At 57.2% G+C, this 25,457-nt stretch overlaps 2 protein-coding genes across 9 annotated transcripts in view; both read left to right on the top strand.

Annotated features, from left to right (window-relative positions):
• The window catches only part of ACAD9 (acyl-CoA dehydrogenase family member 9), a 30,915-nt gene extending 15,115 nt beyond the window's left edge, over positions 1-15,800 (top strand). Inside the window, exons 7-18 of one of the 2 annotated variants that reach the window (XM_002713167.6) lie at positions 248-422; positions 2,808-2,881; positions 5,644-5,719; positions 6,906-6,976; positions 7,608-7,727; positions 8,893-9,021; positions 10,837-10,916; positions 11,769-11,895; positions 12,216-12,293; positions 12,715-12,843; positions 13,206-13,278; positions 14,088-15,800. In XM_002713167.6, coding sequence (XP_002713213.1) covers positions 248-422; positions 2,808-2,881; positions 5,644-5,719; positions 6,906-6,976; positions 7,608-7,727; positions 8,893-9,021; positions 10,837-10,916; positions 11,769-11,895; positions 12,216-12,293; positions 12,715-12,843; positions 13,206-13,278; positions 14,088-14,188 — 1,233 coding nt within the window. In that variant the 3' untranslated portion in view covers positions 14,189-15,800. Of the gene's footprint in view, positions 1-247; positions 423-2,807; positions 2,882-5,643; positions 5,724-6,905; positions 6,977-7,607; positions 7,728-8,892; positions 9,022-10,836; positions 10,917-11,768; positions 11,896-12,215; positions 12,294-12,714; positions 12,844-13,205; positions 13,279-14,087 lie in introns of those variants that run through there. The other variant, XR_016215051.1, reaches the window with a different exon arrangement.
• A 4,290-nt stretch (positions 15,801-20,090) lies between these two features.
• CFAP92 (cilia and flagella associated protein 92 (putative)) overlaps positions 20,091-25,457 on the top strand; it is a 42,770-nt gene continuing 37,403 nt past the window's right edge. For 6 of the 7 annotated variants that reach the window (XR_016215050.1, XR_016215049.1, XM_008260341.5 and 3 more), the window contains exons 1-4: positions 20,091-20,224; positions 20,790-21,060; positions 24,069-24,259; positions 24,958-25,159. Coding sequence is in view for 5 of the 7 variants with exons in the window: in XM_008260341.5 (XP_008258563.4) it covers positions 20,835-21,060; positions 24,069-24,259; positions 24,958-25,159 (619 nt within the window). In the remaining 2 variants the exon portion in view is untranslated. Of the gene's footprint in view, positions 20,225-20,789; positions 21,061-24,068; positions 24,260-24,957; positions 25,405-25,457 lie in introns of those variants that run through there. The other variant, XM_051851771.3, reaches the window with a different exon arrangement.

Raw genomic sequence — 25,457 nt, 5'->3', positions numbered from 1 at the left:
AATTTCCAGCTCTGGTTGCCGGTTCCAGCTTCCTACCAGTGCAGGAAGCTGGTGATGGCTCAAGTAATTGGGTTTCTGTCACCCACATGGGAGACCTGGATTGCATTCCTGGTTCCTGACTTCTATCTGACCCCACTGCATGTCTAGCAGAAGTTGGATGGCAGCAGGAGCTCACCGACAGCAGTGGCGCTCAGGTGTCACCTAGGAGTTTGGTTTTCTCCAGGGTCTTTTTACTTTCTTTCCTCAGGTCTGGATCACTAATGGAGGACTGGCCAGTATTTTTACCGTGTTTGCAAAGACTGAGATTGCTGATCCTGATGGCTCAGTAAAGGACAAAATCACAGCATTCATAGTAGAAAGAGACTTTGGTGGAATCACTAACGGGAAACCTGAAGATAAGTTAGGCATCCGGGGCTCCAACAGTAAGTATTCGGGGTGGGGGAGGGGTGGGGGGATACTAACCCACTGTTCCACCCAAGTGTCAAGATAAAACGAGATTTCAATAGTTTTGGTTTCAGTCATTTTAGCAAATCAGATTACAAATGCTAAACACTTCTGTGGCAGGATGGATGAATTCCTTCACATTGATTCATTAATTCAATAGACATTGACTGTGTACCTTTCCGTGCACTGAGCTTTGGTGATTTCAAGGTGAGGGACACTAGATCTGTCAGCTTTGCGGAGAGGCCATCGTGGGCAGGAAGGGCAGGATAGCGAGGTGCCCTAGGTTAGCATCCTGTTGCAGGAAACCCAGTGTTTCTACCCAGAACCTCCTTCCCCTCGCTCTCGCTCTCGCTCCACTAGCCCAGGCTGACCTGTCGTTGCTGGGGAGCGACTCTTCACTGAGCCTGATGTCCTGCAGAAGTTGTGCTCAGCTGCCCAGTGCTGCCAGAGAGTCCTCATGCCACTGTCTCCTGCGTCTCAGAATGTCCATCCTGGAGGGGACTACATGCTGCCCTGGGCAGCTTCAGGCCCAGTTCTGGGTGTGGCCGCGACCTCAGGGATCCTGCATTCTGGAAGGCAGTATCTGCCATGCCAGCTGCTCCAGCTTTGGGAGACAGAGGGCTGGGCTGTAACCCGAGTCTCACCTGTTAGGAGCCGTGTGTCCTGGAACAAGCTGGTTTGCTTCTCTGTGCTGCAGGTCAGCAGGAGGGGGGTAAGAGAACCTTCCTGTAGTGGTGACTTGAGGAGGAAGTGCCACAGTGTGTCAGGTACTCAGTACGCAGAGATACGGCTCTGACCTGTCCCCACGTGTCTTACCCAGAACGACCAGTGCTGCCTGTTGAGTCCTCAGAATATGCCCCCAGAGGAAGGGGCACGCGCACAGGCCTCCGCAGGCCTTCGGATAGGAAAGAGCCTGGTGGCAGGTGGTGGGGACAGATGGGGAGGGAGGGAGCTGCAGGGGCACAGTCCACCCTGGAGTCTGACCGATGGGCCTTGTGCAGGGGCCTCGCGAGTGGCACAGTGAGGTCGGAGAGGGAGGTGGGATCCTACTCACACCCTGCAGCCTGTGGGGGAACAAGAACCTTTGGCAGAGGGACCTGGTCTTGCAGCCCGAGTACTATATACAGGCCTTAAGCATGACCCTGGTAGTGGCCAGTGAGGTGACAATTTCATCCTGCTCCCCCCAGACTGTTGGGACACAGTTGTAGAGTAGAATAAAAAATCCGCGCCGCAGTTCACCCCCACCTGGCCTGGCCACCCTTGCGTCCTGAGCTTTTCTAGCCTGAGCCCTCGTTTTCTCTTGTGCCTGAGGGAGTGCAGGCAGAGAAGCACCACACGGTGATAAAATCTGACAGTGCAGAGCGGGCTCATGCCTTACAGAACTCTCGACCCTGCAGCTTATAGGGTTTATAAGGGCAAAATCCACGAGGAGGGGAGAGGAAATACATGATAAGGCTTATGTGGAACTAATATCACTTATGATCTTAGCGATACCAGTTACAGTCTTAACATTAGACCCGGGCTTGGGCAGTCATGCTAGACAATTTTGATGCATTCTGCCAGGTGGGATGCAGTGTACTGTTGTTATTGTCTAAGTTTTAGGCCATAGTTAGTTTCAGATTAACTATGGGGGGAGTGCTTTCTCAAGATGGAGTCTTGGGTGCTCTAAAATGGAGTCCCTACTGTCAAGATGTCCCTTTACTCCAGGATAAATTGCAGGAGTTGCTGTGTTTAAATGGCAGAATGTGCAGAACCCTTGTTAGAGAAAATCCCACTCAGCAGCTGCTCTGCTTTCTTCCCTCCTCCCACCACGCCATCCCCTCCAGCGTGTCCACTGCTGCCCACCACGCCGTTCCTGTTGGGGCGAGTACATTCTATTAGCACAGCAGGTCACATGGCCAAACCTACCATGAGCAGACAGGGAAAGGAGAGTCTACTCCTCCCTATGTTAGGAGGGACCTAGAGCAACATCACAGGGGTATGACCGTGTTAGAAGGAAGAGTGGGGACGGACGAGCCCATCTCCCTGTAGGCCTGAGGGAATCCTGTTCCAGTCAGCTTGGTTGGTCTGTTTCTGGCTCGTTCTCATCCTTTAAACAGCCAAGAAATGTCACTTAGAGAAGCTGCCAGAGCCTTGATGAAAGTATTTTCCTCCGCCCTCCGTCTCCCTGCCACAGTATCATCTCCTCTTGTTGAGACTCTGTCTCCCTAACCAGTGTGAGTCCCACAGACACGGGGCCTTTGTCTCTGTCCAGCCCTGGCAGGCGCTGAGTGAGTGAGTGAGTGAGTGACTCGCATGCCTGCTGGTCAGGTGCGCAGTGGCTTGCCGTTGTCAGCTGAGGTCCTCAATTTCCTATGTTTCAGCTTGCGAAGTCCATTTTGAAAACACCAAGGTGCCCGTGGAAAACGTGCTTGGAGACGTCGGAGGCGGGTTTAAGGTGAGTTGCCAGCCGCAGCCCCAGGGAGTGCTGTGCAGTTTCAAGGGGTTCAACTTATTGGGCCCCCTGTGAACACACAACCTTGGATCTTCTTGCTGCCAGATTTATTTATTTATTTATTTGCACATTGAGAGATCACTTATGTAACATAAAATTCACGGTTTTAAAATGCAGTCCTGATTGGATTTTAGTGTATTTGTTTTGTGACAACAGATCACCTGTGAATGATTTCCACCGTGCCGGACACAAATACAGCAGCCCCGCCCCTTACCCGTGGCAGCCACTGTTTGTTTTACTTTGCCTCTGTAGTTTGTTCAGATTCCACAGCATGGAAGTATAGATAGTATGAGGTCTGTGGTGACTGGTGTCGACCTAAAGAAAGTGAGGCTGTTTGAAAAACCAAAGTTGGAGTTCACTCCAGAGTGCTGGGTGAGGACCTGAGCCCAGGAGGAAAGGTTTTCCGGTGACCTGTACGGCTGCTCGCGGGCCTGGGTCCCTGGCAGCTGTGCATCGCCTTTCCCAGAGTGATCCGAGCCGGGATCACTCCCCGCAGTGTCAGTGCGCATCGAGTTATTTGGGATATTTGGTTATGGCCTTAGAGAGACGGACACTTGGTAGAGAAACACGGCCTTCCTTCTGATGCTGTCTGTGTGCTGGAAGACGCAAGCACACGGCCATTAACTGTCGCCTGAGGTTTGCCCGGAGCTGTGAGGCTCACGTGTCCACCCCGTTCACCGTCTGCCTTAAACTGCACGCAGGACTTCTTCAGTCCTGGGCTGAGAGGCTGGTCTGATTCTGCCGACTCTGGGAGACCCTGCTCCACGGCCTGCTCCCAGCAGAGAGCCCAAAGGCGTCATCTGAGTCGTGCAGCTTTTGCGTTTGGGCTCGCACTTCTTCCCCTGGCAGCCTGCTTCCCGGGGCCCTCCACGTCGTAGCAGGGACCGGCATGTCACTGCCTGTCACGCCTGACAGTAGAACTCTCACTTTATTTGCCCGTTCTTCAGCTGAGGGCACGTTACTGTGGTCAGTAATGCTGCCGTGAAATCCACATTGCAGTTTTTGAGTGGGAAGTACGTTTCCGTTCTCCTGGGTGTACACCTGCAGCTGCACCACTTTCACTCTGTCAGGCGCGTGTGAGGGTCCTGCTTTCTCATATTCACCAATGCATGTTAGTGCCCATTATACTTTATTTTTTTAAAATATGTATTTATTTATTTGAAAGAGCTACACAGAGAGAGAAGCAGAGAGAGAGAGAGAGAGGTCTTCCATCTGCTGGTTCACTCCCCACTTGGCCGCAACAGCCGGAGCTGTGCCAGTCTGAAGCCAGGGGCTTCTTCCGGGTCTCCCATGCAAGTGCAGGGGCCCAAGGAGTTGGGCCATCTTCTGCTGCCTTCCCAGGCCATAGCAGAGAGCTGGATCAGAAGTGGAGCAGCTGGGACCCAAACTGGCACCCATATAGGATGCTGGCACTGCAGGCGGCAGCTTTACCCACTACACCACAGCACCACCCGCTAGTGCCCATTTTAAACATTGTAGCCATCCTGGTGGATGTGAGGTATCTCACTGTGGGTTCATTTGCATTTCCTTCATAAGTAGTCACATTCAGTGTCTTTCCTTGTGTTACTGTATGTCTTCCTTGAAGAAACATCTATTCAGATCTTTTGCCCATTTTTATCTTGGGCTGTTTGCCCTGTCTTGATTTACTGCGTGGTGCTTACAAGTAGCTTTACCTTGTTGAACCCTGTGCACCTTGGCTGTGAAGCAGGGACCAGAACAATCCCTCCCTGCCTCCCTCCTTCCCTCCCTCCTGGGGTGTTAGGAACATCAGGTAAGGCTCAGAATAGAATGAAGCATCTGTAGCCAAAGCTCCTGGCACCTAAGGTTGCTCAGTGAATGTAGAATGAAAGTCTGGGGAGGCAGGAGGACAGACAAGGAACAGGCTGTGCGTGGTGACAGCTTTATTATTCGTGTGACCCGGGTGTCATTAGAGAATACGGACAGACGGGAGACAAAATTCCCGGAGCCTATTGCTTCGGAAGAGACTTGGCGCTCTTCATACTTCTGGTGCTTGTCTTTTAGGTAATACACCATGTAAATGTGGATGATGTGTCGTCTATTATAGCCTGCATTTATTTACTTATCAGTAAATCAGCCATCTTCTGGTACTGTTGAATATGTATATTAATAACGTTGAGTACTGTAGAGAATTTCTCCATGTCACAGTTCATTCTTATTACTTGGCATTTGACATGGTGTTCATTTCTTCCAAATCCAGAACCATATTTTGTGACATATATCCTTGGATATTGCCTTGCACACTTCTCTATTTAAAAAAAAATTTTTTTTTTATTTATTTGAAAGAGTTACAGGGAGAGAGGCAGAGACAGAAAGAACAAGAGAGGTCTTCCATCCGCCGGTAGTCTCCAGATGACCTCAATGGCTCAGACTGGGCCAGACTGAAGCCAGGAGGCTGGAACTTCATTTGCAATTCCCATGTGTGTTGAGGGGCCCAAGTACCTGGGCTGTCTTCTGCTGCTTTTCCAGGCACATTAGCAGGGAGTTGGGTTGAAAGTGGAATAATCAGAACTCGAATCAGCACCCTTGTAAGATGCCAGCATTGCAAGCAATGGCTTAACCTGTTGTTCTGCACCACCCCTTGTCTGATTATTTCTTGAGTTTAAATACCACCAGGGGAATTACTGGGGCATGGGTCTGTGACCTTTGTCTTCTTAAGTGCCCTTGAGCTTTCTGGATCTCTGCAGGTGGCCATGAACATCCTCAACAGCGGGCGGTTCAGCATGGGCAGCACAGTGGCCGGGATGCTCAAGAGGTTGATTGGTAGGTAAGTGGGGGCCAGGGGCCCTCTGCTACCCCACTGCAGCCTGGGAGACGGCCATCCCCTCCCTACTGTGCCCCCGGGGGATTGGTGTCTCCTCTGGGAAGCTTTGATGCCCAGCACCCCTTCCCCTTTGGGTGGCTGAGCTGGGCCACCTGGCTGGGTGGTCAGCACTGGTGGAGCATCTGATCCGTGGTTCAGAGCAAAGAAGGTCCTCCCCAGGGCTTGTATCTCAGCGTTCCTGTTTCTCCTGCACACAAAGGGCAGGGGCGAGGGAGGACGTCCTGGCAGGGGCAGGGAGGGGCTGCTGCTGTGACCCTCCCAGGTTCCCGTCCCAGAGGTGACTGGCCTGGGATCCTCCCCTGTCCCTCAGCTTGGATCTCCCTTTGTTCTTTGCTATCAGCACATGGAAAACCTACATTTTCGTTTGCCCATGAACTTAAAACAGCCCATCACCATTCTCATGGGATTGACTGCACGGAGCAGGTTGCTTAGGAACTGCGTGTTCCTTAGTGCACCGTACCTCTCGGTCAGGACAAGATGGACGCACACAGGCTTAGTCTGGGGTTTTCCTGCATGAGGCCTCTGCTTCCCCATCTGATAGACCCCTTAGTGTCCGAGTTGGGGCTTTCATGGTCAGCGTGTTCTCCAAAGGAGGCAGAACCTCTGAGGGATTCCCACAGCCCAGAAACGTGCTGACGCAGGGACTCATGCTGAGACCTCTGGGAGACTGGATCACGCCTGTGGGAGCATTTGGCAGCAGCGGGGGGGGTTGCAGAGCTCAACTATATGCCTTCAAGCCCAGGCCCTCCTGCCGTGCACGTGAGTACCCGTGCCACGCCTGGGCCACTCCACCTCTGTGTGGCACTGTTGGCCCTAACTTTGTGCGAGGCATCCCTCACCTTCCATCTGGTTTCATCTTGGCAGCAACTCAGTAAGCCGGGCAGTGTTCAGGGAGATGAGCGTTTCGGCCGCCTCCTGCCTGCTGAGGATGGTGCAGGATTCTAACCCAGGTCCCTGACCACGGCCTACTGTAAGAGGGCTCTAGTTGTTGGGGTATTGGTCTCAGCAGACACCTGTCTCCCAGTTGCTGCCTGAGTGTCAGAAGGGTAATGGTGATAGCCTATGAGACCATGCTGGCCAACCAGAGATATTCTGGTTCTTTGTAACAACTCTGCTCTTCTGCAGAAATGACCGCTGAATATGCCTGCACGAGGAAGCAGTTCAACAAGAATCTCAGTGAATTCGGATTAATTCAGGTACTCATGCTCACGAGTGCTGTGCTTCTTGACTTCACTTTGTAGACACGCAAAGTGTGCTGTCTGCCCTCCCTGCACCTGTGACTCCCATGCGGGGCGTGCAAAGATGGCTGAATAAGGTTTGATGATGAGGTCCCTTCCTTTTATTTAAGCATGGGTGTAGTTCACTCTCCCCCACCCCTTCTTGCTCTGTGGTTGTTTTTTTTTTTTTTGGAAAGAGTTATGGAGAGAGAGGGAGAGACAGAGAGAGAGGAGAGAGAGAGACCTTTCATCCAATGGTTCACTACCTGAATGGTCCTGGCTGAGCCAGGCTGAAGCTGAGAGCCTAGAACTCCATCTGGGTCTCCCATGTGGGTTCAGGTGCCCAAGCACTAGAGCCACTTTCTGCTGCATTTCCAAGTACATCAGTAAGGGGCTGCATATGAAATGGAGCAGCCAGGATATGACCCTGCTCGCATAAGGGACACTGACATTGTAGGTGGCGTCTTAACCCACACCACAGCGCCAGCCTGGGGCACGGCTCTCCTGAGCGGTGAGCCCTCTGACGTAAAGGCCTGCTCGGCTGATAGGCAGATTGGATCTCAGCTAAGCAGATGACTTGATGGGTGTGTGTGTGTGTTTAATCCTCCAGGAAAAGTTTGCACTGATGGCTCAGAAGGCCTACGTGATGGAAAGTATGTCCTACCTCACCGCGGGGATGCTGGACCAGCCCGGCTTCCCCGACTGCTCCATCGAGGCCGCCATGGTGAAGGTAATCCCGGCGTGAGAGCCCGGGAGCCGGTGCAGGAGGGACTCAGAAAGGCTCCGTCGCCTTGGCCTCCAACCGCGGGGCTGCCTCCTGCCTCCCTCCCGCCTCCCTCCTCTTGTCGGTTCACGGGCCAGCTCCCAGCGGGCTCGTGTTTACGACGCACCCCGGGGACCGCACCCCAGGGGTAGGCAGGCCCTGGGGTCGCGCAGGGGAGAAGCAGCAAAGCACAGGCCCGGCCGTGCGTCGGTTTGCAGGCAGCACGGTGCTCCCCAGGGCGGCGCGGGGCAGCTTTTCCAGAGGTCAGTGCTCAGCAGCAAGAGGAGACGTAGCCAGCCATTGCTGGGACGTCACAGCAGGGCGTGGGGCAGCGGGCTCGCTGGGAGGGACCATCTGTTCCCCCTACTTCCTGGTCCTGGGCTTCCTCGTGTGGGGTATTTGCAGTGGGAGATCCTGGGGCTTTCTGTTGGTGTTCGTAGGCAGGGCTCAGTGTCAGGTGGAATAAGTAAGATGGCTGCCCCACTTGGTTGCCCTGAATCATTCCCGCACTGGGCTCCGACTTGGGCTTGAGAGACTGGGTGGGAGACGCCCAGTGCAGGGCTCGCCCGGGCGGGGCAGGGCCTTCTCCCTGGAGGTCACACGGTTCCTGGCGCTCAGTGAGTCCCCTGTGGGTGAGTCTGTGTGTTGGTTGTGCCTCAGCCATCACCAGCGCCCACCCACGGAGGCTGTGCCTCTTCTGGGTGCCAAGCCTGGAGCTGAATCCGGCAGTGTCTCCTCCCCCAGTCGCTCGCGGTGTGGAGGGACAGAAACAGGGCCTGGCTGCCGGTGCGAGTGCAGAGGACGAGTCCCGGGTGGTGGGGCTGGTGCGGCTGGGCTTGCTGCACGAGGTGGAACCTTTCTTCAGTGGGAACTGAAAAACAGGAGCTGACGCAGGCATGGAGGCGGGCCCAGAGGTGTGGAAGGCCAGGGCAGGGATGGGCACCGCAGGCCGGTGGTGGGGTTGAGGAAGGCTGAGGACTTCCGGTCATGCAGCCAGTTCCTCCCTGGGTCAGTGTCATCCCAAAGCCCAGTCCGTCTCAGCCACCGCGCTGCTCCTGGTGCCTTGGCCGCTCTGCTGGGAAGGGATTGGGCCCCGGTGCCCCTGTGCTGACCTCTCCCTGGGTCCCTGCAGGTGTTCAGCTCAGAGGCCGCCTGGCAGTGCATCAGCGAGGCCCTGCAGATCCTCGGGGGTTCGGGTTACATGAAGGACTACCCGTACGAGCGCATGCTGCGGGACTCCCGCATCCTGCTCATCTTTGAGGTGAGTGCCCGGCTGTGGCCCGCTGTGGACCCCTGCCGATGCCCTCCCCTCCCCTCCTGACCCTCCCTGTCCTGGGGATGCTGCTGAGACCCAGCAGGGCCCCGGCGCCCAGGCTAGCCTGTGTGTGCTCACCCTGGACCCTCTCACAGCCCTGCTCAGCATGGGGAGAGGACTCCACGCAGGTGGCGCAGCTCACTCCTCAGCTCTCCCAGCCCGGCCCGTATGCCCAGGTGGCCCGCTGGGGCTTTTCCTTGCCAGGAGGCGTCTGACCTGAGGGGGTGGGACAGACATCTGTGGGAGACTGGGCTTCCAGTCTCAGCTCTGGCTCTGCCTCAAATGCACATTGTCTGGGTCTTGGTTTCCTTCCCAGTCAGCTGAGGCCATGTAGCAGGGCCCTCTGCTCTCCCAGGCCTGGTTCTCTAATTGCCGCCCTCCAGAGTTCACACTCCTGGTCAGGTCACTGAGCATGTGTGGGGCAGGGGTGGGGCCTCCCAGATGACCTGGGGATGCCAGGTCCTGATGGGGCAGTGTTGCTGACAGAGGGTGCTGGGACACAGGTACGATGAGAGCCAGGTGAGCGACTGTCCAGACTGGGCAGTGGTTCTGTGGAACTCTTGCACTTGGTCCTCAGGGGCAAAAGCACCTTGGGGAAATAGGCCATGCCAGGGCCAGACGGGACTTGTCCAGCACCAGGCGACTGGAGTGAGGGAGGAAGACGTGAGAGCAGCGGTTGGTCCTGCAGCTGGTGCAGTGGGCAGGGGGTGGAGCCCTGAGGATGGTGGGAAGGCTGAGATGGCAGCCAGAGGAGGGGGAGTTACTCAGTTGTATTTGTGGTCTGAGAATTTGCCCAGGACCTATGTGGAAAGAGACTGGTGAGTAGATGGCCAGGACTGAACCTTGGCCGGGAGGGGGTGGGAGCCGGAGCCACCAGCCTAATCATGAGGGGCATCCTTAGACTCCAGTCTTGAGTCCAAGCTCCTAGGCTGTCACACGCAGGGGCGGCCCCAGTGGCTGCTGTGTCCCCAAACAGACCCCGTGGGTCATAGCCATCTCCTCCCCCTTGGTGGACAGACCTGGTGTGGGCCAGCCTGAGTGGCCGCTGCCTAAGGGCAAGGATGGTTCCAGTCCTCCCAGGAGAGTGGGGTTCCTCTGTGCCTGGGAAGAGTGGTCAGCAGGGGGTCAGGAGGCCCGCCAGGCCATGGTCAGAAGGCACAGAGCCTCCCTGTGAGGCAGAGGCTCTGCCTGGAGACCCCGTGCTCAGAGCGCTGGGCTCTGCCTGGAGGCCTCCACGCCCCTGCTTCCTCTCCTGTGGGAGCCTCACTGCCCGTGGGGCCAGCCTGGCTGCAGGGTAGAGTCCTCAGTCCCTGGTGCTGGTTGTGTGGCCTGAGCCTGGCCTCGGCACCTGTCTGTCCCACAGTGCGATCGTGCCCAGTGGGCCAACAGCGGGGTGTGGCTGCCCTGGGGACTCAGGCCTCTATCCGGAGCTGGGGGTGGATAGGGGGCTCCCCAGCAATGCTGTGCCAGTATCAGTGTCCCTGTCTACCAGGAACTCCGGGTTCCATTTTTAAAAGGAGGTATAGCCCTGGAGGGAGGTGTTATCACGGTCATGAGCAGTGGTGGGTCCCAGTAGGAAGCCTGGGCCATCTGGTCAGCTTGCCCCTTTGTCCCCATGTTTCTGAGCCCTGGACACTGCGCTGCTTGGTTCCTTCCAGTCCTTGCATTGCCCTGCCCTGTCCCCACGGGGTGGTCTCTGATGTTCGCATTGCTGCCCTGTCCCCACGGGGTGGTCTCTAATGTTCACGTTGCTGCCCACAGGGAACCAACGAGATTCTCCGGATGTACATTGCCCTGACTGGACTGCAGCACGCCGGGCGCACCCTGACCGCGAGGATCAAGTAGGTGTCATTCTCTCAGGACCAAGTGGTCCACCTGCCCAGCAGAAGCCCACCTGGGGCAGCAACAGGAAGCGGCTTCCCTGGGCTGGGAGGGGTGTGGGCGGGAAGAAGGCGCAGTCTCGCTGTGCTCACTGCAGGCTGGCTGCAGGGCGGGGGCAGCCTGGGCTGGTGAGTAGGGGCCCAGAGAGCCAGGGGTCCTAGCTTGGCCTCCACCCAGGGGTGAGAGGAGGGGTGGGAACGTCTGGCCTGTGGCAAAACCATTTGGTCTGGCCCTGCCAATGCAACTGCAGGAGGAACTCGGTATTCAGTAATAAATTTGTAATAGGCCAGTCTTTAAGTTGATGATTTTGTGTGGCCCTCGAATGGTGTCACAAACATCCTTTGCACAGAGAGCATTCCTTAGCCCCCTGGAACCCTCTCTTCCCAGTAGCTCCCCTTTCCCACACTCTGGGGCTGGTTTCTCAGAAGCTGAGGGAAGGTGTCCCTCAAGCAAGTGCTGGCCAACATGAGATGGGCACGTGTCTTCTGTACTCCCTCCGCTTGGACCCAGGGGCAGAGCCATCAGAAATCATTGCTGGTGCCCACGCACAGGTGCTCATGGCATTTGGCGGACTCCTTAACAGGGAGCCAGCCAGGAATCCAGTGTGGCTATGCACCCTGTGGACAGAGCACATGTGAGCCCCTGGAGGCAGCTGGCCCTTCCCTGCCAGGCTGAGGGTGTTGGCCTGCAGCCAGAAGCCTCCCAGCCAGCCTGGGAAGGCCATGGAGCTCCAGGGTACAGAGAGACCACACTGGTGGGCAGTGGGAGCTGGTGGCGGTTCCTCAGCTCATAGGACTGTGGGCTCTCTGCAGGGAGCTGAAACGGGGCAACATGAACACAGTTATGGAGACCATTGGCCGGAGGCTTCGGGACTCCCTGGGGAGAACTGTGGACCTGGGGCTGACAGGCAATCTTGGCGTTGTGCATCCCAGTCTTGCGGTGAGTGGGCGCAGCGGGTGTACCTGCTTATCTGGTGCCCACCTGCCGGATGTCCCTGTCCCAGACAACCTGTGCTGGGCTCTAGGCCCATCAGGGGAGGTCGGGGAGGACCAGCTCAACCAAGGTTCCCAGGTGTCCCCCACCCACCAGTCTTGCCCATATCTGGGCCCCTCACCTTGGAAAATTGACCCAGGGTGATAGTGGGGGCTTAGGCCTCAGAGCCCCAGGCCTTGGAGCCCCGGGCTGTGTGCCATCCAGGTGGGACCAGTCTGGGTACCATGGGCAAGGAGGTGAGGTGAGTCCTGTCTCCTGGCCTGTAGGACAGTGCCCGCAAGCTCGAGGAGAACGTGTATTACTTTGGCCGCACTGTTGAGACGCTGCTGCTACGCTTTGGCAAGGTAGGCAGGCCCCTTGGCCAGGAAGCCAGTTTGTGCAGGGGCTTTGGGAGCAGGCCTGGGACAGGCCTCTGCCCCACGGGTGTGGCTGCATCTATGCTGCCAAGCAACCACTCACCTGCTGGGTGAGCTTTCCAGGCTCTTCTCCCTGGCACCTTTTAGGTGAGGGGAGGGCAACCCTGCCTGTGGCCCAGCCCAGTTTCTGGACCTTGGCCGTGGCCCCTTCCCGAATCTGCACAGAGCAGAGAACAAGGAAGATGGAAGGTTGCTGTGACCCCACCTCCTGCAACCCTAGGGGAAATGGATTCTGGGCCCTACTTTACCCAAGAACAGACTTCAACAAAGCCACGTGTGGGGCGAGGGAGATGGGTCCAGGGGAGGCAGCAGGGCAGGGGCAGGCTCTGCACTCAGCCCTTGTCTGCAGACCATCGTGGAGGAGCAGTTGCTGCTGAAGCGTGTGGCCAACATCCTCATCAACCTGTACGGCATGACGGCCGTGCTGTCCCGGGCCAGCCGCGCCATCCGCCTCGGGCTCCGCAATCACGACCATGAGGTGAGGCCCTGGCAGCCCTCTAGCTGAGGCTGGGAAGGGGGCGCTGTCGGGGAGTCCCAGGAGGCCACGACCACATGCTGGTCACTGAGCGGGAGGGGGAGTCCCAGAGACCTGCAGGTGTGGCCTGGGGGCGCTGTGCTCGGCCACTCCGTCATCTCCTGCCTGAGAGAAGAGAGGGGGCAAGGGGCAGGGCCCCCAAACAAGAGCTCTCAGCCCAAATGCCTGTCCATGCTGTAGGGAGGTGGATGAGGGCACTGGGCAGGCCCTGTGCACTGGGCCAGGAGCCCCCTGTGGCCAAGAGGCTGCAGCTCAGGCCGTGCCCCAGCGCTCGGTGCTCAGGCTTGCTGACCTCACTCCGGCAGGTCCTGCTGGCCAACACATTCTGCATGGAAGCTCATCTGCAGAACCTCCTGAGCCTGTCTCAGCTGGACAAGCGTAAGTGGGGCGGCCGCGGGGAGCGGGGGAAGGGCCTGGCTCCGGGGAGCTGTTCCTGGGGCCTGCTGCCTGCTCACAAGCTTCTGCCTTGAGGAGAGCCTGCGCCAGGCCTGGGCTTCTGTGCGACAGCACCTGCACGGCAGAAGCACACACAGGTGAACCTCACCTGTCACCTGTCACCTGTCACCGTGGCTATTCTGTATGGAGCAGGGCCCTCACACACAGCCTCTGTGCTGGCCCTGCTGGCGTCCACTGAGCAGGCCTGCCGCATTCTTGTGGCTACCTGGGAGGGCTCACACTGCACTGGACTCAGGAGACAGCATTTACCCAGCTCCTCCACCCCTGCACCCCAGCCAGACCGCACCACAGCTCTGCCCTGTCTCAGGCCCTGGCCCTGAGAACATGGGTCTGTGTGCCTGCTCCTGTTCGCCTGTGGTGTGCTTCCTCCTCCTAGCTACTGGCCTGGAGACTCGGATCAGCCCTGTTGCCAAGGATGGGGAGAGGCTGCTACCGTTGTGTCCCTTGATGTGGAGCGTGGCTGCCCTCTGGCCTACAGGGCGGTCACGTGCTGTGGAGGAGGATGTGCCTTCATTGAGACGCACAGACTGGGGGGTTTTCAGACAAGAACAGGATGAGGCCTTTTTATTCAGAATGAAACCTCTGTCCCTTTTCCTGTGGCCCAGAAGCGTCCCTGGGTGTGGAGGAGGGGCGCCCGAGGCTGCCTCACTGCGGGGGCTGACTGCCAGCGCCTGGCTTGTTCCACGTGATCACGATACAGAGAGATGACCGCCCTCTCTCTTCCCTCCCAGACGCACCAGAAAACCTAGATGAGCAGATTAAGAAAGTGGCCCAGCAGATCCTGGAGAAGAGAGCGTACATCTGTGCCCACCCTCTGGACAGGGCGTCCTGAGGTGCTGACAGCTCCCCCTCCTGCCGCTGCCCCCAGGCCATGGCCAGTGCTGCACACCGCTGTCTCCTGCCAGGAGGTGGAGAACTCTGGGTTGCCTGGCTGGAACGTTCATACCCAGGCTGCACCTGGAAGGCTCTCTTCTGGCCAGAGGAAGTCCTGCCGCTGTCCAGCAGGAGCCTGGCTTCCACATGGCGCGGGACAGCTGACACCTGCGATGGTTTAGAAGCCACCACAGGGGACCTGGGGCTGTGCTGCCACCTTGCTGCCTGGGGCTAGCGGGGACCTGTGTCAGGTGTGAAGAGCCCTTCCTGTGAGACCACACGTTGACAGCTGTGTGTGTGTCATTCACTCAGACTAGGAGTGCAGTGCAGTGACAGCATGTACCAGGAGCCAGGGAGTGAAGAACATAAAACATCCCGATGTGCAGGACTTCGCGCTCTGGCTGTGCTCATCACGAGGTTCCTGACTCCGCCTTTAGTGCATGGACCACCTTTGTCCTCAGCCTGAGCACTGAAGGGCTGGTGCCCAGTGCAGGGCTGCGGGGCCGCGGGCCATGGGCTCCTTCTCTGGTGACGGGGGACCTGCTGCCCGGTGCACAGCAGCATCCACCTCTTGCAACCTGGGGCTCTGCTCCCCGTGTGCGCAGAGGTCACGGGGCGGCTCTTGAGGTGGCAGCAGCAGGCGCTGGCCTTCCCTCGGGCTCCTTCCTGCTGCTGCTGGCAGCTGGGGGTGCTGAGGCTGCAGAGCCTGCTGTGGGTGCTGCCCTGAGGGGGAGGCAGGCTGGGCTCAGACTCCTCTACGCTGTGAGACTGCGCACGGGCCACTAGGTGGGAGCACTGAGTTGGCCTGGTGGGGCTGGTGTGCTCCCAGGGTCTGGGTAACTTTAATCTGTTTTGTTTTGTTTTTATGATTTATTCATTTATTTGAAGGGCAGAATTAAAAAGAGAAAGAGAAGGAGACAAAGTAAGATCTTCCATCTGCTGGTTCACTCCTCAAATGGCCGTGGAGCTGCACCAATCCGAAGCCAGGAGCCAGGAGCTTCTTCCAGGTCTCCCACGTGAGTGCAGGCGCCTGAGCACTTGGGCCATCTTCCACTGCTTTCCCAGGCACATTAGCAGGGAGCTGGATCAGAAGTAGAGCAGCCGGGATGCTGGTGCCACAGGCAGCAGCATTACCCGCTATGCCATCGCACCGGCCCCACCGTAACTGTTTCATCTTAAAGAGGAAAGTTGGGGGCCGGCGCTGCGGTGCTGCTGGTGAAGCCACCACTTGAGGCCCCTGCTTCCATGCTGTTCTGGTTCCAGTCCTGACTACTTTGCTCCAGTCACCTCTCTGTTCATGTACCTGGGAAAGCAGCACAAGATGAGCTGAGTGCTTGGGTCCCTGCTGCTTATGTGGAGACCTGGATGGAGTTCCAGGCCCTTGGCTCCAGTCTGGCCCAGCCTCAGCTGCTGCGGCCCTGTGGGAGTAAACCAGTGGATGGAGATCGATCAAGGGATCTCTCTGTCTCTCTCTCTTCTCCCTCTCCCCCACCCCACCACCTCCCTCCCTCCCCAGCCTTCCCTCGCCCTCTCCTGCCTTTCAAACAAACAAATAAATTTTTTTAAACAAATCAGTTGATAAATACGGTGACACTGGAAGTCATGTCCCAGTGAAGCCGGAAGTTCTGCTTTCGGCTGGGAAGCAGCGGTGGCAAGGAGGCACTGCACAAACAGAGCTCCTGTCTCCTGTGGACAGTGCTGTGGAAAGGAGGCTGCACAGAGCCAGTGTGCAGGGGAGGCTGTGGAGAGGCTGTCAGACCCTCCTTCCTCTGGGCAGCCTCTGAAATGGCTTCCCTCTGCACCCGGTGCAGGGAAGGCCCTCATCAGCCCAGCGTCTCCGTGTGTCCAGGTGGATCTAGGAGGCCCAGTGGCCAGTTTGGGTCTCCCCCTCTCATCTGCAGTTTCAGGTTTCTCTCCAACCCGGTGAGAGAAACCTGGGAGACCTGGATGGAGTTCCGGCCTCCTGGGAGGCTATGGCTATTGTGGCCTTTTGGAGAGTGAACCAACACATGGAAGATCTCTCTTTGTCTCTCCCTTTTTGTTATTCTGCCTTTCAAATTCAAATGAATTTGAAAAAATTTAAAAGTAAAGCTTGGTGTCTCAACATGAAACAAATCCACTGATCAAGTCTCCCGAACATCCAAAAGCTTGTAACACAGAGTAACAGGTCAAGGACATTTCCAGACACATCTGGGGACTGCGCAAAATGATGCAACTTTCAGAAAAACCACCTGGCAGTAGCAAGAGCCTACAAAAAGTCCCCACTCACAAATCACTCAGGACGTGGAGCAAACAAAGGGTCCCAGGGTGGATTTACCTCGGCACCTCCGCGTCCAGCCAGGAGAGGGCGCCGCGGAGCAGCCTCAGGTGCGCGGGCTGCAGAGCCGCTGGGGAGCGCGAAGCTGGTTAGGAGCAGGGCTCCGGGGCAGGGAGCTGTGCTGGCTGATGTCACGTTCAGTGTCGGGCACCTGACACTGTAAGATCTGCGCCTTTTCCGTGTTTCGGCGGACACAGTCATGTCCCTTCCACCCCAGAAAGGGCATTTGCATCACCAGCAAAGTTCCTTCCTGTGGCAAGATGGTGGGTGATTTTTGCTTCAGCTTTGTGAAATATCTGAAATGGCTCCAACAGTACTGACTTCAGCAAATTGAGGTGTTTTTGTTTTCCTCTGGGGCCTGGACTGTCCCCCATACCAGCCACTTCCCATCCTCCAGCTCAAAACAGAGGGGCACAAGGAGACGTCTGACTCTGCTCACACTGAACCTTAGACAAAAACCTTGTGGATCCAAGTGGAATAGTTTCAGGGCTGCCCGACAACAGGCACACAGACAGGCCTGATCCCCCACCCCAGGCATGGGGAGCTGAGACAGCCAGGGGTCCTCTGGCGGCTGCACTGTGGAAAGCCCTGCGCATGACTGACCCAGCGAAGTCAGTGTTCAGAAGATTCCGTCCGGGAAAGCAGCTCCCGTACGATGGGGATGCGGTAGGGGTGGGTGTCACTGTCACTCTTACCTGAGCACCACCTTGCTGTAATCAGAGTCCTCTGTGAAGTCCAGAGCCACATGGAGAACTGGTCTGCTGGTGGGAGGGGCCCAGCCCTGGCCAACTGCAGGAGAACCCCCCTCTGCTGCAGCTCTCCTGAGCTATGGTGGCGGACCCCCCACTCGTGCCTGAGGGTCGGGTGGCCCGTGTGCCCTCATCCACCCCACCATGCCCGGGGCTCACCTGCACACCCTCTCTGTCAGCCTGTGCTTGCTTCTCTTTGCTGTGCAGTAGGAGCTTGCTGGCGATCGTGTTGTGTTAACATCTGGGTCCCATTGCAGTCACTGCTGTAGGACACAACACCCTGCACGCAGGGGCTTAAGACAGCGGCTCCTTTGCTCTTCACTCTGCAGTCTGGGGAGGGCTTGGTGGCAGCAGCTTGTGTCTGCTCCACACAGCGTCAGCCCAGGTTGCTAAGTGAAGTCTGGAGTCTGGCTCTCAGGTTTCTGAGGTTGGACCTGGCTGTCAGCGGGAAGTGCAAGCGGGGCAGCTGCCTGGGCCTCTGCAAATGGCCGCTCTGGCTTCCTGGCAGCATGGCGGCCGAGCACGTGCGGTGTGTGCCCCAGAGGAGCGAGGCGGCTGTGTGTAAGATTTATTTATTTATTTGAAAGGCAGAGTTACAGAAAGAGGGGAAGAGACAGATCCGCTGGTTCACTCCCCAAATAGCCACATCGGCTAGAGGTAGGTGGGTCCAAAACCAGAAGCCAGGAGCTTCTTCCAGGTCTCCCACATGGGTGCAGGGGCCCAGGCACTGGGCCATCTTCTACTGCTTTCCCAGGCACATGAACAGGGAGGTGAGCCCGAAGTGGAGCAGCCAGGACTGGAATCAGTGCTCATATGGGATGTTAACGTCACAGGCAGTAGTTTTACCCACTACACCACAGCACTGGCCCCAGATTCTCATTTCTGATGTGTTCAAAACTGGTGGCTGTATACACATACAGAAGTGGGCATTGGACCTTTGTCGTGCACCCACGGCCTCTCCCCCAGCTTGGGGAGAGATTGGCCATGGTCCCGGGTGATGACTGATCCAGGACCCTTTTGGGGGAAAACAGCCACAGCTACTAGGGGGCCTCGAGGAGCCAGAGCCCTGACTGCCCTTACTGAGGGGCCCAGGGGCAGGTGCATCCTAGTAGATGCGCCGTGGGCATCTGTCTTAGCACTTCGGGTTTCTAGATAGTGGTCCCTAGGCTACTGGGGCTGGGGCGTAGGTGGGTGGCAATGGCTGGCTGGCCCAAGCCCCCTCCCACGGGACGTGCTGTCCTGGCACAGCTGTTCTCTGCCCGGTTTTCACACTGGCCGAGCCCGAGCAGTACCAGAAGGCCCCAGCAGGTGTGCAGGATTCTGGAAGGGCCATCCCATCCTCTGGCCCGGGAGGTGTCCCTGGGAGGCTCAGGCCCTGGGTTCCGCCACTGAGCTCTGGGACCCAGAGTGGATCCTGTAAGAACCCAGAGCGTCAGTTTTCCCCACAGCCATGTGGGTGTGGAACCTCAGCTCCTGTTTCCCTGAGCCAAGAGCCGAGTGGGACCACGCTCCCTCCACAGAAAACTTGCCACGGCTCCCCAGTGCCACGGGCTGCCTGCCCTCCAGGCCATGTAGCAGGGGCCTGGCCCAGGCCTACAGCATCATCATCCCTTCCTTGTGCTGTGGGTGAACCTGTGCCTGGCTGGGAGACTGCCTGCCTAGCCCATGCAGGAGGTTAGCAGGGCGTGGCACACCATGCCTGCCTGGATGGCCTGACTGCTGGCAGGTGGCAGGAGCCCCAGGCACATCCCCCACCCTCCCACCCCTGTTGAAGGGTCTTGTAGTTGCCAATCAGGTAAACAGCTCCGGGTGTGGCCCAGGCCTATCGAGACCACCTGGAAAGCTACTAGGCTACGTGACCTCCAAGCTGATTAGAGGAGCAGAGCGGCACCAGTATTGGCTTTACCCTATAGAATTACTGTGGCCTTGACTTAGCTACGCCCCTCTGCCTGCCTTTAAAACGTGTGCTTGGCTGTTTATAAACAGACACGTTTGCAGAAACTTGTCTCCAGTGCTTCTTGTCGAAGAACTCCGTCGCCCCACCATCCCACAGTGCACAGGCCTTGCAGGATGAGCCTCCACTGCACTTGCCCTGGGCTTCCTCCCTCCGGGCCTTTGCACCTGCTATTGCCCTGCCGGGCACGCCTTCTCTGGCGCTCACTGCCTGGCAACCCCAACCTTTGGCTCTAGTCACCTGTGCCGGGGAGCCTGCACCCGTGCCCCCCCCCCCCCAGCCTCTCGGCTCTTTGCTGCGTGTGCTCCTCTGCGTCGGAGCAGTAGCCGGCCTCTGGGGGGGGGGGGGGGTAGGTGCTGCAGGCGAGCCCAGGCCTTGGAGTCAGGCAGTCTTGGTTCCCCTCCAGTGCGGCTGCTAACTTGCTGTGTGGCCCTGGGCCATCGCTTCACCTCTCTGAGCCGTGTGCTCTCTCTGAGTTGGGGCTCATGCTCTATGCTGGGAATTCTCGCCCTCTCCTAAGCACATCAGCGACAGAAGCATTAAGCCCAAGGAGGGCGGCTGTGGGCGATCTGACTTGGGGGCGCCCAGCCCTTCCCCTGCGGGGAGCCAGCAAACTCCTCTTCCTCACGCTGCAGGGCAAGGTCGGGCGTATACAGCCGGCGCTGCCGTTCAGAGCTGGAGCTGCTGCAAGACCGAATCGTTGAACGAGTGCACGAGTTAACGCAACTGGGTTCCGAATTTGGAGGCACCTGCTTGATAGACGTTCAGAGAAAGCCCCGCCTCCGTCTCCTAGCAACACCTAGCACCGCCCCGACCTCAGCCCCGCCCCCGTCTCCTAGCAACACTCAGCACCGCCAGTTGCTAGGGGCCTCCGAGCGTAAACGGACGCGCTTCTAGTTCAGGCCGCTGCGGAGCTGATTTGGGAGCTGACGCCGCGGTCCGAGCCCCGCCGCTGCCCAGCGCGGCCGCTCGCAGGTAGCTCAGGAGCCCGGGAGCCCCGCCCCCAGCCCGGCTGCCCCAGCCAGGTGTCCCTTCCTCCCCGGCCTGGCCTCCAGGGCCGGCTGCCGTCGCAGCCTCAGCCAGGGTCCTCCTGCACTGACCCCGGGGCCCTTTCCCGTCGTCTCGTCCCGCCCCGGGCCTCGCCGGCCCTGACCTCGCCTGGGGCGTGCAGGGGCGGGGCCCTGGCCTGCGGGGCCCTCCCCCAGACCGCAGGCGCCTGTGGCCGCAGCTCCCCGCCCCTCGCCCTCCCGTGCTTCCCGGGCACTGCGCCCACCTGGGGCAGGCGTGGCAGCACGCGGACGCCCACTCCGGGGTCGTGAGAGGAGCAGCAGCTGGGCTTGGGCCGGAGAAGCTGGGGTTGCTGTTGCCCGAGAGCGCCGCCCGCCGCCGCCCTCTGCGTCCGGGAGACCTGCCGCGTGCCTGGCAGGCAGAGATGCGGCCTTGGCCCGGACGGGGAGGGAGGAGAGGGTGAGTGTTCCTGGGAGAGGCAGGACCTCCCTGGGGGGAGCAGAGGGTGGTGCCGGCCTTTGTCTTCCCGCAGCCAGGAGAGCAGCAGGTGGGCCGCCCTGCAGCCAGGCCAAGGAGGATGTCTCTGCATTCTTGGGACAAGGAGTATGAGGACAGGACAAGCTCCGAGCCCACGTACTCCATCGCCAGTGTCTACCAGTTCGATGTCGACGAGGACCTGAAGGGCTCCGAGCGCCAGGAGGGCAGCGAGTACTCGGAAGAGCCTTCCAGCACCTTCCATTCCGACGTGCCCCACGTGGTCCCTTGGAAGTTAATCATCTCCTTGGCCTTCCCTGCGCAACTGAGTAGGTGTCAAAGCGGAGTGTCCCCACCCTGTGCAAATAGGGCACCCACAGGTGCCTGCTGGGTGGGCCCATGCCAGCCGGAGCAGAGGAGACCTAGGGAAGACATTTGGGGAAGTGGTTAAGACTCCAGCGCCACCTCCTGGCTCCAGCTTCCCGCAAATGCAGACCCTGGGAGGCGGCAGTGATTGGATTCCTGCCCCCAAAGCAGGAGACCTTGAATTCCTGGCTCCCTGCTCTGGCCTCAGGCTTGGCCCCTTGAGGGGCATTTGGGGAATGATTGATGAGAGCACTCTCTATGTCTCTTCATTTTAAAATGAAAAGAGAGGCCAGCTTTTTGGCATAAAGTGTAGAGACGCACCCTGCAATGCCAGTATCCCTTATGGTTGCCAGTTCCTGTCCTGGCTGCTCCACTTCCCATCCAGCTAGCTCCCTATTAATGCACCTGGGAAATCAGCAGAGGATGGCCCAAGTGCTTGGTCCCCTGTTTCCATGTGGGAGACCCCTAAGAAACTCCTGGCTTCAGCCTGGCCCAGCCATGGCTGGTGAGACCATTTGGGGAGTGACCCAGTAGATGGAAGATAGCTCTCTGTCTCTCTGTCTTCTCTTGTCTTGGCTCTGGGTCAGGCAGTGAGTGGTCTTTGGGCTTCACATTTTTAATCTGCTGAGCTGGCGAGGTTCTGTCTGCTCAGTACTGAGGAAGAAACCGCAGTTTAAGGAGCTGTTTCCGTGAGCTGGTGGGCAGCACCTGGTACCTTGTGTAGAAGACAGTTATCTCGGATCTGGTAAACCAAAGTCGGAATGCAAAGCTGTAGCCCAGGGCCAGCGCCTCGGCTCAGCCGGTAAAGGTCAGACACCAGCATCCCATGTGAGCGCTGGTTCAAGTCCTGGCTGCTCCACTTCTGATCCAGCTCTCTGCTGATGACCTGCCACCCATATGGGAGACCCGGATGGAGTTCCAGGCTTCAGTCTAGGCCAGCCCTGGCCATTGGAGCTATTCGAGTAGTGAAATAGTAGATAGAGGATTCTGTCTGTCTCCCTCTCTCTCCCTCTTTCTTCCCCCTTCTGTAACTCTGCCTTTCAAACAAATGTCTTAAAAGAAAAAGCTGTATTCCTTAGCTGATGCCACAAAATGCTGGAAAATAAACCCAAACAAGCCCCAGACCTAGCGGTCCCCAGCAGCACTCCTTTCTCCTGCCTGTGCACCTGGCTCATGTAGGCTGGGCCCTGGACAGGGCCCTCGTGTCTGTGATTCTGCTCCTGGCGAGGCCAGCCCAGGTCCCTTCTCACAGAAAGGCGGGCACAGGCCCACAAGTTCTCTACAAATCTTGGGGGCTTGCCACCTGCTAATGATAAGGACTCCCCAGGCCTCAGCAAAGGAAAAAGCAGTGATTAACTCTCCAGGAGCCCTGAGGGAGGGGGGACAGGAGGTGGGGAAAGGACACATGGAATCTCCAGCTGTGGTTGAATCTGCAGAATGGACCTGGTGGAGCATTTTGTACATTTCTGTGCAAAACAGGCTGCTCCAATAGGAACGCCATGGTCGGTGCAGCTAGCATGTGTCATTAGCATACACTTTCAGTTCCCTGATTGGTTGTTATCCCTGCCTTCTGATTAGTTTTTTAGATTGATTTACTTATTTGAAAGGCAGAGTTAGAGAGAGGCACAGGCAGAGAGAGGGGAAGAAAGAGAGAGGTCGGTTCTCCATCTGCTGGTTCATTCCCCAGATATGGAAGGCCTGTGGCTGGCTAACCGAGGATGCTGTAAGCAATCAGCTGAGCTGTAACCCAGGGAGTGGTTGACTGTGCTGTGGCCGTTGGAGTTGTTTTCTGCTCCTCACCTCTGTTCTGCAACTGCTGTCTGAAGGTGTCGTTGCCCCAGGTTCTCGGGACCTGCCTGGTTCTCACAGTTGCCCCAGCTGTGAATCCTGTTTCGTTTGATTTTGCCCAGATGAATTTTACACGATGTACTTGGCCCAAGGAGTTTGCTCTTTTTTTTTTTTTTTAAGATTTTATTTATTAATTTGAGAGGTAGAGTTACAGACAGTGAGAGGGAGAAACAGAGGTCTTCCCTCCACCAGTTCACTTCCCAAATGGCCACAACGCTCCGAGCTGGGCCAATCCAAAGCCAGGAGCTCCCACACAGGTGCAGGGGCCAAAGCACTTGGGCCATCTTCCACTGCTTTCCCAGGCCATAGCAGAGAGTTGGATCAGAACAGGAGCAGCCAGGACTAGAACCGGTGCCCATATGGGATGCCAGCGCTGCAGAGGATTAGCCTACTGTGCCATAGCGCTGGCCCCAGGAGTTTTCTCTTTTAATAAAAGCAGTGGTTTATTTAAGAAAAGTGACATGCCACTTACTCTGTTCTGCAACTTGGCTTTTAAAAATGGGACGTCTTCAATGTCTTCAAGGAAACAGACACCTGCTTGTTTTTCTTTTGCTGTTGTGTTGCCTTGTGTGTCTCTCACTGACCCTGCCTCTTCCTGGTGGACACTGAAGTCGCGTCCAGTTCTGCCGTTGCACTGCCTGTACGTATGTTTTTGTGCGTGTGTGGATGTGCACTTGTGTAGCCTGAATTCCAAGTGGCGGGGTTGCTGGGTTGAAGGAATACGTCTAACTTTTGTTAATAGATAGCCTCCAGTTGCCTCCCGGGGGTCTGCCCTCCCATCTGTTAGCCCACTGGCTGGCCCACTGGGAGCGGATGACACGGGGCCATGCAGAGCTGCAGGCTTTCTGGGCACGTACACCATCAGGAGAGTTCCAGGGCCGCCTCCAGAGGAACTTTATTCGGCACTCTGCACAAATGCTCCCTGTCCCTGTAGCACAAAATTTCAATACAGCAGAGGCCTGCTGGGGGTTAAAACCTTGAGCTTTAAAAATTACAGCTTTAGAAAAATAGTAACTACAGTCTTAAACAGAGTCACGTTTCTGTGGAACGACTTGGATTAAATATCCAGGGCACAGCAGAGACCGAGAGGTTAAAATGAACCTCGTTCATCTTCATCTTCTAGGTCATAAAGTGAAATACACGAGGCTGATTGAAAAATACAGGAAGCACCCTCGCCTGGAAAACCCAGCTGTGAAGGCTCATCGCTTCTGTCACATTGAGTATTTCCTGCTGCCGGACGACACGGAACCCAAGAAGGTTGACTTGGTGATTTTCCCAGCAGTGGCCAAGGTGTTCCTGGAGTCGGGAGTAAAGGTGTGTGGCCTCGCGTGGGCTCCGACACCGGGCACCTGCAGCTGTGCCTTCACCCTGAGCATCCTGGAAGTGCAGGCTCTCGGGCCCCACGAGAGCTGCTGAGTGGGAATCTGCACTCGCCTGAGACTGCCAGCTGTGTGGCTTTGCTTTTCTTTTTTAAGTTTTATTTATTTATTTGAGAGGTAGAGGCACAGACAGAGGGAGAGACAGAGAGAGAGATTTTCCATCCACTGGTTGACTTCTCAAATGGCTGCAATGGCCAGAGCTGAGCCGATCTGAAGCCAGGAGCTTCTTTTGGGACTCCTACGCAGGTGCAGGAGCCCAAACCCTTGGACCATCTTCCGCTGCTGTCCCAGGCCATTAGCAGAGAGCTGAATCAGAAGTGAAACAGCTGGGACTCGAACTGGTGCCTGAATGGGCTGCCGGCACAGGTAGATGCTTGACATAACACCATAGCACCGGCCCCAGCAGAGGGCTTTGATGCTCCTCTTTCCCAGGAACCCCGAGCTCCGACAGGACCCACTACATAAAGACCCATTCCTGCTGTGTGTTCCGAGCCAGGCCTGAGGTCAGACAGGTGCACGGTGGGGCACTGGCTCCGCTGCTGATGCAGCTCAGGCTGGCCGGGCGTGGAGGTCCACACCCTGCTGCCTGCCCTGCCGGTCACGGCTAACATCTCTGAATATTGTCCCACACAGATTGTGAAGCTGTGGGAAGAAGGGGACAGAGTCTGGGTGTCGTGGACCCAAACGTTCAACATCAATGTCACGAAGGAGTTGTTAAAGAAAATAAGCATTCACAAGATAACCCTGAAGCTCTGGAACACGAAAGACAAGATCTCGAGGAAGGTCCGGTACGGCTTGAAGACCGCTGGTTCTTTGGACGATTTAGGATCTGTCGGTAAGCCAGGTGTTCCAGTTATTTGCAGTGTCTCTAGAAACTTGTGGCTTCCCACTATGGACTGGGTCTTCCTCATCCACAAATCTGAGTGCTCCAAGACCTGAAACTCTGTTGGCGTGGACATGGTGCATGCGTGGAGAATTCCACACTTGCCCTCATGTGATGGGTCATGGTCCAAACACAGGAAGACCCGAGATACCGAACAAAACTGCTGCATGTCCAAGATGCCTGTGACACATCTGCGGGTTTGTGTTTGGACGTGGGTCCTGTCCCCAGAGTATCTCGGGAGCACACATGC

This window comes from Oryctolagus cuniculus, chromosome 10 (genome assembly GCF_051225735.1).
Source record: "Oryctolagus cuniculus isolate XC-2025 breed Fujian yellow rabbit chromosome 10, ASM5122573v1, whole genome shotgun sequence".
NCBI lineage: Eukaryota > Metazoa > Chordata > Mammalia > Lagomorpha > Leporidae > Oryctolagus > Oryctolagus cuniculus.
Note: the sequence above shows the minus strand (reverse complement) of the source record. Positions and strands in the feature narration are given on the sequence as shown.